General features: G+C 36.1%; 1 protein-coding gene across 2 annotated transcripts; it reads right to left on the bottom strand.

Annotated features, from left to right (window-relative positions):
* Positions 1-3,154: 3,154 nt before the first annotated feature.
* LOC113233193 lies at positions 3,155-6,050 on the bottom strand. Of its 2 annotated transcripts, none has more exons than XM_026468228.1 (5): positions 5,918-6,050; positions 5,475-5,613; positions 5,042-5,194; positions 3,859-4,010; positions 3,155-3,439 (listed from the first exon to the last, which is right to left on the bottom strand). In XM_026468228.1, the coding sequence occupies exons 1-5, from the start codon at positions 6,019-6,021 to the stop codon at positions 3,241-3,243; spliced, it is 747 nt and encodes a 248-aa protein (XP_026324013.1). In that variant the 5' UTR covers positions 6,022-6,050; the 3' UTR covers positions 3,155-3,240. The 2 variants fall into 2 exon arrangements, with proteins under 2 accessions (XP_026324013.1, XP_026324015.1); XM_026468230.1 differs by having other exon boundaries at positions 3,241-3,439; positions 5,475-5,610.
* Between the last annotated feature and the right edge of the window lie 4,304 nt (positions 6,051-10,354).

Raw genomic sequence — 10,354 nt, forward strand, 5'->3', positions numbered from 1 at the left:
CATGACATATGTAATTACGTTTAGAAATCCTTATAAACACGTTCAGTTTGATTTTAAAATGTATCTGAAAAAATTTAATTATTTCATTGATCGAATTCTTAGGCTTTCGCGATTTTTACTTTGGAAATGTATTTCTTTTTCGGATCTAAATAGCGCATGTTTGTTTTGTTTAGATCCCGTGTCGCCATACTATGCCAAGCTCGATGGCAATCGCTATATTATATACATACCTACATACGGACGGAAAATATGAATATGTGCGGAAAATTTAAGAGAGTGATAAAGGACGGTTAAATTGAAAACTAAGCAGTCACGACCGATAGTCAGATTTCTGCGTACTATGCTTAAGAGGATGGAAAAAATAAAAGAAAGGAGGTGCCATAACTACGGAATGAACGTGCACACCTAAACAAAAATTGAACGAACAATTAATGGCGGATTTCGGATTCATTAGTGTCGTACCATAATCTATCGATAAGTCATTATCGACATGCAAGCATTTAACTAAAGTAGACCAATATTCCATTTGGGAATATTTTAGGTTATATACATTGACTTACAAATAAATTGACGACGGGTCTAATACAAAAACTACGAAAAAAATGTCCCAAGTCAACCTATTTAAACGTAGTGACATGTAAAGGAATATGAATAGCTAAAACGTTGAATTTAAATTGTAATGTCATCACAGTACTGTCTAATTTTGCTTGCTTCGCTGTCAGAAGAAACAAACGAAGACTAGAGCGTGAATGACGCTCTGTATACGATTTTAACGCCGTATAAGTTCGGACACTTTTTAGCGCGGACCCGACGTAGATATAATTGTAAGTCAATGGTTATATAGGAATATCTGGGAATGTCACATGAAATTTTAAATATATTGTTTTGCGTTTACAAATACTCAAATATTACGAAAAGTGAATTTGCACAGAAAAAATGTAATTTGAGAGTATATAAAAAACAGAAAACTTTAATAAAAATTTAAATATAACTCTTGTACATTTCCAACCTCTCTTGAGGTTATAGTATATATTAAATAGCATTCAAATGTCTGATTATACAATGTCAATTGACTACTATTGGCCGAGCGCCTTTGATTTGTAGAGAAGAAAAATCAACAGTTCTCCAAAGTGAGACAAGTAGTCACGAGCCACGTCAAAAGAACACGTTAGCGCTCGCCTTCACTCGGTCAGCTAGGTGAGTGACACCGAACGATGGCAAGGCAAGGCAAGGCAAATAGGCGGTCTATACGTTGGTATTGGCCTTCACCCGGCAACGTTAGACCAACATGGTCTTTGTATTGTTTTATAAAATAAGACTTTTTAGTAGTTGTCAGTAGGAAAAAATCGGAAACGAGTGGATAATTTTGTTTTTAGGAACTGAGAATGCCTAGTAAATGAGTCTTGTTTAATCTAAATTAAATGTAAAAATATTTACCAATAAACCTAATGATGGAATTGCATTTTCATGTAATCTAGTTACATTCAAAGTTATATTAAAATTTGACTCTTCAAAATGAAGCGAATAAATGAAAATGGTCTTTGATTCAATGTTTATATTCGGCACTATTATACGGCGGTACGATTTCTAACCATTCTTTTTTTATTTGTAGGTAAACTTGAAATAGTAAAAACAATAATAATAATAAAATAATAAAAACGTCGTAGTGAATTATTTTAATAACAGAATATCGATAATATGTACGCTTCCAAGAACAATACTATCTCAAAATAATCGTTAACAACAATCATCAAAATATACAAACAAACAGGCAATCTGAAGAAACCAAAGCAAAATTTGGCAAGATTTATGAATAAACTATTTAAATAATTACATGAGATATTTGAGCTGTTGTGTGATTTATAGACAGAAAAATAACACTTGCCTGTACAATGTTACATTCGGTCAATCTTCGCTTTTTCAAATGCCACATCCCGTAATGCTGCAGCGACGAATTTTTATTAATACTTAATTGTTCTTACTGTCAATGTTTTGTCCATTTCATTACAATACATGCGAATAATAATAATAATAATTCAGTAAAAGAATAATTCAATAAAACACTTGGAAAAATATTTGTTTTGACATTTGATATACTTCCCTCTGACAACCGCATCATGTACCTCATGTACTGCGAAATGGACACGGTTGGCATTTAAGATGACGTTACGTATTTTCGATTCCCATGTTTGACACAGATCAGATCTCTTTTAACGGCACGCTATAGTTAAACAAAGACAATAACATGTTCATGTTTTCAACGTCGAAATGCATCATATACATATAACGTCTGATTTATATATGTCAACATAACATGTCTTTAGTTTTTTCTAAGCTACTATGCCACGAATGACAGAAAGTATGGAGTGTTATGATTATGAAGTGTTGATGGTCTTGGGCTTACTCATTAATGTTGGTTGGCTATGACATAAAATGATTCTAAATTTTTTTGAATTTTTAAACAAACCTACAAAGTTATTTTTTCCATAGTCATTATTACTTGTCATAATACTCGGTGTTACTTGTAAAAGCCTTTAATAAGCCACCTGATTTGTATGATTTACGAGATATCTCTTTGATAGTGACAGTTGTAAGGGCCTGCGCAAACCCGCGGACGGCGGGGGAGAACATCGAAGAGGATTTTATGCCCGCCCATTCTGACGAGTCATGTCCTTACGACACCGCAAACGTCCGCCAGTGAACCACAGAATGCCGCCGCATACGTCGACGTGTCTGAGGTCGCTCGGATTTGATTCCATTCCATCAGCGACTACGGACTCGAATAGTCACATTGAACATTCAGGCACACCACAGGAATAAGGCGCATACCGGTGGAAGCCGGCGCATACCGGAGGATCCCCCGCCGCATGCCGGCGCCTCCCGATATACTCTAGCGATAGCGTGCTCTTCAATGCCATAAATGCTCCTAGGTCGGTCTCAGAGCATTGAAATTTATAACTTATTTCAATTGAAATAGTATAATAAAATACACGTTGATAAATTTAATGTCCTCTGCTTTCCCGTCCGCCGGTTTGCGCTGGTGAGAAGTGGGGTAGCAACTTAATAATGACATAACCAAACGGAGCAAAATTATATTGTAGTTAGTAAACCTAATTCTTTGTATTCGACAATAAAAATAAAACCAAATAATACACGGCTAAACAGCAAATTTATTGTTGATTGCCTATAACAATAACATACCGTAGACACTTATGGCAATAAATATGTAAGTACCTAATTTCAGTTATAGGATTCAAGGTATCTAATAACTGCTTTGAGGTTGGTGTTCATGAAGTCGATAACGTCTTGAATAGATCTGCGAATGTTGATTTCGACAACTTTAATTATGATATTGTCGAAGATAGAAGTGAATACTGTTATCACCGGGTTCACCAACCAGTCGGTTAGAACGTTGCCGGTTAAACGCACGCGCAGACGACTGAAATGATAAGTTTACATAATATTAGCAGTCGTATGTAACTTATGATGATACTGTAAAAGAAATGTAGAGCTAGACTCAACCCCACAACCCAGTAGGCAACCCCAGTCACCAACCAACTTCCAATGCAGCTTTACAGCAGCATTGTAGATACTGCTGTGTACTGTCATAAAGAGCAACCGCATTTTTCTTTTCCTTTTTTGAACACTAGAGAAACCTTGTATCGCAGGTGTCATGGACACACACAGAGACAACCATGAATAGCACCCAAACTCACGTAGGTGTCATTCGTAATTGGGAAGAATACTTTTCCAGTGCGCATATCCTACTCACTGTTCTGTCTAGATAGGTAAAAGATTGTGGATTGAGATTGTGGCCAAGCGTGTGTCTATTATATATTAAAAATTCTTGAAACGTACCCAATGTCAGTGAGGGAGAACTGTTGGAGATGGATCTCGTCGTTATTGAAGTCGAGCAGTACATCTGTGATGACCACGAAGCGATTGAGTGTGGCGACTATACCGCCAGTGGGCCCCATGTTCATAACTTTTACCAAGTAGCGGTAGTCGAACTGTTGGACGATCATGTTTTTTATTTTTATAATATTAAGTGACAGAATGAATAAGGTGTGCGCCTGATGGCAAGCTACACCATGGCAGCCTGTCCATAACAGTTGCAGTGCCACTCTGAGCTTCAAATTGCAAAGATCTGAGGGACACTGCCATTGCGCCCGTATCCCTGAGACATAAGTTGACAAGTCCCATGTGCCTGTAATTCACCAGCACCCTTACCCTTCAAAACCAGAACACAGTAACGCTGACAATACTGCATGGCGGCAGAAATAGGCGACAAATTCTTTCACAAGAAGCTCTACTGCTACTACTACATATTATAGGTATTCCAAATCTTTACATAACATAGTTTATGATGAATTAAATAGCGCGAGTGCGTTTTATAATACCTACGCTAAATATTTTATAGCTGTTGGAATGGCATTTCAACAGTCTCGATTTTATAAGTACATAAGTTTTATTTTTGCGTAAAATCCTCTTGATTTCTCTCATTATTGAGAGCGCAGTAATTTGTATATATGAGACCTATACGTATTAAGTGAATGCAGGCCAAGAACTTAACATATCTTCGAAGAGTTATAGGGACCTTCTCGCCGATGCCGAGCAAATGGACACGCGGAAGTGCATGTGACAATTGGAAACTAAAATTTATATCTGCAAGGCAATTTTACAGCCGTAACATTTATATGAATTAGCATACATAATGCAATAGCACTCTGATGACTCTGATGACTCTGGTGTCACCAGTGGCGAGGAGAGAAAATTGTGTTTAGTCAAGCCGGAGCAAAATAAAATACACTTGTCTTAACAAATGGCGCCTTGGCGACACTTATTAGCACACGAGATACTAGTACACCTTATTTCACTTGTTAATTATTGTACACGTCAAAGCGCACACAATATTTAGTATATTACTCTAAAATTAAATACTATAATATTTGATAATACGTGGAAAATTTTAGGCAAGCCGGTGGGAATCAAGTTATATGGACGCCTCGCCGCTGACTGTGACTAAAACTAAGTGACTAACCCTCAAATCGCGGAACTGCAATACTACTCGCACACGGATCATCCTCGCGAAGTAGTTCACCATCTGGTCACCTGACCGGGAGACGCTGCTGAGACCCGTCATTCGACCTTGAGTGATCCTCAGCCACGCGCTGTATGTGATCAATACCGGCCTCTAAAATCGGAATCAGAAAGTACCTATTGTAGTAGATAGGTACAACAATGTATTTATGACACTTGTACAGATACGTATCATATTAAAATAAAAAACTTACTTAAAAATACTGTACATATCAAGCGGATTCATGTCATTGTGTTGTACGTTGGTCTGTAGGTAGATCAAACTATTTATCAACTGATCATTAGCACGCAAGAAGCGGGTGAACCCACCTGACTACAAAAAATATTTGAAATGTTGCACTTCGTTAAATTATGAGCAATGAAAGATTACTAACTACTTCAAAGCCCTCTTCTACATCAGGTAGTGGCATGGGGTCGAGTCCGTACGCCTGCATCAAAGGCACTACCATGTGAATCGTTTCATCCACATACTTATTCACGTCCGCAGTTAGACCCAATCCTTCCCAGTTCCTACTGCAAAAGTAGTTTTTTAGTGGTCAAGTCGACTTTTTACACAACAAAAGTAATTTAATTATCAAAGAAGTAAACACTTCAAGTGATCTAATTATCTTAATACTCAATTGATTAATCTTTCTTCGATTTCTGAAGAAATTTAAATAATTAAAATGAAAAAAAAAAGAATCCCGGCCAGTTAATAAGCAAATAGATTAAATTGATCGGTTCGGTCTTTTTGTCCACAATTTTATTGCATTCTCTAGTCGCGTTTTATATAATTCTGGTTCACCATTAACACCGTCCACTAGTGCACTCTACTTACCTCTCGGAGAGTGCCGGAGAAGGAACTTTCTGGATGCCATTATTGGCTTCAGCGACCAGCACAAGTACTGACAAAATCAACGCTATGTACTTTTTACCGACCATTGTTCCAGTATACAAATAGCTATTTAACCGGATTTCTCTGTCGTATCTTTATTTTATATGAATGTCAACCTAGCGATTAAATAGATACAAAGCGATTATTACAATCTGTGTTAATTATTTATTATATCAATAATTTGATTGCTGATTGCGTACTACAGGTAATTAGTACGTAGTCGATTTTTGTTTCTTGTGTATCTAATAATTATGATTCTTATGAACCGTTGTCCACATATTTCGGCAAGCAGCAATCGACTCGGTGTAAATAGCGAGTTGACTGCGCCTGTGAACCTAAGCGTGCGTACAGATCTAGCGAATGCGCTGCATGTGCGTCGTGTGCGCGCTGCACGCGTGCTGCATGTGTATAGTTAAATACAATGTAAATATTTTTTTATATTAATTACTAAACTAGTAATTAGTATAAAAATTTACTACCATTTAGTATATTACTAGCTCGTTCCGACACTGACGTTTGGTCAGACAACAAAAAAGTAACGAGAACGGACATTCTGCCCCTCCCTAGCTTGAGACACCGCACCACGCCCCGCACATTGACTGAACGACAACACTGTTTCCGGCGAGTCGTTTTCGTGCTGAGACGGCTTTGATATTTGAATACTTATAGTTTTCATGTATTAATTACGAAACTTGTACGTTAATTAAATAACATAATTTTACGTTACTATTTATAATGGTCATGAATTGTGCTGTGTAAGGCTGTTTATAATCATCGAAACGGATAAAGAGAGTTTCTTTCGTTTTCCGAAAGATGAAGAAACGAAGTGAGTAAAAAAATTAAGTCAGAGACTCATTCAGTTATTGTTTTCTTCATTTATTTAGAGCAGAGTAATATATAAGACAGATATATATATACCTAATCAGAGGCGGCTCGTGCAAGATTTCAGTGGGAGTTCACTTACCTATACATATTCAAACTAAAAAAAATTACGTACCTTTATTTGTACATGAAGTCCATGCGCCTGTCTTTTTGGTGTGAGAAAACATCGATTACTTTTTTGTGAAAGTCTGATATGGTGTTGATGAGGCGTCTTTCGATACTTATCATACACAGAGCGTTAAGGCGATCTTGTGACATGGTATTTCGTGTAAATGTCTTAATTTTGTTCAAAGTGGAAAAACAGCGCTCACTTTCCACCGAGGTCATAGGGATTGTACAAACAACTTTTAGTAATTTAATACTTTCACAAAATACTGTGTCTAATTTAAATTCTATAAAATGTTGAAGGATTGAAATGGCACCATCGGCATTGTGAAAATCTTCTCTGCTGTAAATTACTAATAACTCATTTTTTAATCTAGTTTTCTCGATAAAATCATAAGTTTTGACGACTTTATTGAAATCATTTTCTGGAAAGTTCGCGTGATAGTCCGCGAACTTGTCTGTATTAAATAATTTCGAAGCCAATAAATGGTCTGTATATGCAAATCTGTCTTTGATCTGCATTCTTACGACGTCACATACTTCCTTTCTCATGACTGAATGCTTCACGTTACCAGGTCGACGTTTTTTCTTTGGCGAAGGTGGTGCGTTAGCATTCCGCAAATCATTTATAACGTTCTCAAACTTATTAATTTCACTCATAATTTTAATCGAATCAATGGACCGCGACTGCAAACATTTGAATAAAATTTCACAGTGCGGCACTAGTGTCGCGAAAAAGTTCAGCCAATATCCGAAATCGTCATTGTTCAAATATGAGAGGAGCATCTGAGCTTGATTAAAAGTATTGTGATCACTACTAGTATCGACCATTATAGCTTGCATACACTCTTGCAGGGGCTCTAAATTATCGTGTATAACTTGCACTGTGCGGGTATTGTAATTCCATCTTGTTTGTGGAGCGGCAGGAATTCTTCGGTGGACGATTTCTTTTAAAAAATCTGATCGTTTCGAAGACCGCGTAAAAAAAGTCGGAAATGCATGTAGATTGGAAAAGAAGCTGCGTACAGTATGATTAATTGACGCGCACCTTTCCAATATCAAGTTCAATTGATGAGCGTAGCAGTGGACATAAAAAGCATACGGGTAGGTATTTCGTATAATCTTTTGAACACCATTTGTACTTCCACTCATGACCGCAGCTCCATCGTAACTTTGTCCAATCAACTTTTTTTTATCAATCTGCATAGAATGCAATTCTTTTAAGATTTCAGCCGCAATTACTTCTGCTGTAAAACCTTTAGGTTGCAAAAATTTTAAAAACCTCTCATAAACTTTGCCATCATGTATATATCTTATAATAAATACTAGTTGTTGAATCGTAGAACAATCAGTTGATTCATCTGCTTGAATTGCTATAAACTCAGATTTTTTTATCTGAATCTCTATTTCATTCTTGCAAACTTCATAAATAGCATCTAAAATATCATTCTGAATAGATTTAGACGTGCCCTTAAAAACCGAGCTGCCGGTTAAATGCTGCTTCATGGCTAAGTCGATCTCGGAAACGAAATCAATCAACCCTCTATATATTCCAGGATTCAGGGATTCTGTGGATTCGTCATGCCCCCTTAAAGCAACTTGAAATGCTCCACAAAATACTACACAATCTATTAAACGTCTCAAAATATAACGATTTTGATCAACACGTTCATTGAATTCTCTAATAGATTTTCTGTAAGCTGAATCGAGCGCCTTGCGAATATCCAGACGTCCTATCGATGCCAACTGCACTTCATTTAACATATGAGGACGAGATTGTGAATGTTTTTTCACTTTTATAGAAAGATGCGCTAAATCGTCAATACCTGTGTCTGTCCATGCAGATTCACCGCCGCCGCCTCCAAACACAAGACACGGAAAACAAAACAATTTATTAGTTTCTGCACACCCACACAACCACGGTGTTTTTGTATATTGCTCAGTTTTAAAGACGCGAGTGTATTTTTTAGTTTTTGTGCTACATTGTTGTGATAATGCAATTTCAGGGCGAGGTGGTCCGTTTGATTTTAGTTCAAGTCGTACCTCTAACGTCTTTTCACAATTTTTAATGAAACTCACACTGTATTGCTCCATTTTAAACAATGCCACAAAACAACACTAAGCTTCTTAACTTAATTGAATAATATTATTTTTTACAACACAAAATGCGCGCGAAGAAATGACGGTTTGTTTATTTGACTGAACAACAAATAAAACTGGCAACGCGGAGGCGGAGTGCAGAATCGCCTAGTCGTCGCATCTGGCATGTACAGAACGGCAACGTTACGCGGAGCGCCGCTCAAATCTTGCTAATTTTCTCATACATTTGTCACACTAATCTTTTGTTTCACGTGTCGTGCCGTAAAGAAATGTCTCTTTCGCACTCATTGAATTCAGTACTTAACTTTGTAAACAACTTTGGTTCATAGGAGCGTATCGCGGAGCGCTCCACTCAAGGGTTAGTAGTGCTATACTACGATATTACAGAGAAAGATAAAAATCTAATTGTATTTTATCGTTCATTAATAAAAAAAATAGTGCGGCTACTAGTCTAATATGAAAGCTCGATTAATAATTTTATTTTGGTGGGTTGAATAGGAGTGGGAGTTCACTGCACCAGCGCTCCTTAGGACGAGCCGCCACTGTACCTAATACAAGACGCCACAACTTCGTGAGCTAGTAGACAAGGGTTCTCGAATTTTTAATTTGTTTTGCCGATAAATATTGCGTAGTAAATATACCTAATTATTATATAGGTAATGATAAACTTGGACACGCAATTTCAAATACTTTGGTTAACTTGTATAAAGGCACATGTCCAAAATATAACACTTTAAGTGATTTTAATATATTTTTAAATAAATCTTCAATATTATTCTAGTTAGTGAATTAATGAAAAATATAAATATACCTAATGAACTTTGATGAATCATCAGGTAATATATGACATGACACTCAGATTATAGACCATAATTCACATTCACAAATTATAGACCACATCTAAATGTGAAAACATTTCTGAACCATTGTCAGTTATTTTTCGTCAAGTTTTCATGATTTAGATTTATATTTAGATTTATTTTATTATCTTGTAAACTTTACATTATTATATACAATATATTGTATTACAAGAATCGTTATAAATAGTAATAAATGTTACATTTCAAAAAATTACAAATATCCAGCACAAGTTTTGTACTACGTAATTTTAACATAGTCAATGTAGTTATGTGAAATAATGTAGGAACATATTAAATAATATAATAATAATTATGTCAATATAATGATTGTATGCATAAAGTTTATGTAATTTATTCACTTCTGTAAAATAATATTTATAACTAATAATCTATAAATTACAACTTATATTACAAGACCATGTCCCTATATTCT

This window comes from Hyposmocoma kahamanoa, unplaced genomic scaffold (assembly GCF_003589595.1).
Source record: "Hyposmocoma kahamanoa isolate Upper Pololo Valley unplaced genomic scaffold, ASM358959v1 78, whole genome shotgun sequence".
NCBI lineage: Eukaryota > Metazoa > Arthropoda > Insecta > Lepidoptera > Cosmopterigidae > Hyposmocoma > Hyposmocoma kahamanoa.

Bases quoted from the DNA above. Each gene is read 5' to 3' on its own strand.
- LOC113233193 (XM_026468228.1), bottom strand. From the start codon at position 6,021: ATGGTCGGTAAAAAGTACATAGCGTTGATTTTGTCAGTACTTGTGCTG. The intron at 5,195-5,474 runs GTTAGTAATCTT...TTCCGATTTTAG, and splicing joins TAGAAGAGGGCTTTGAAGTA to AGGCCGGTATTGATCACATA. The intron at 4,011-5,041 runs GTTAGTCACTTA...ATCGTCCAACAG, and splicing joins TGCAGTTCCGCGATTTGAGG to TTCGACTACCGCTACTTGGT.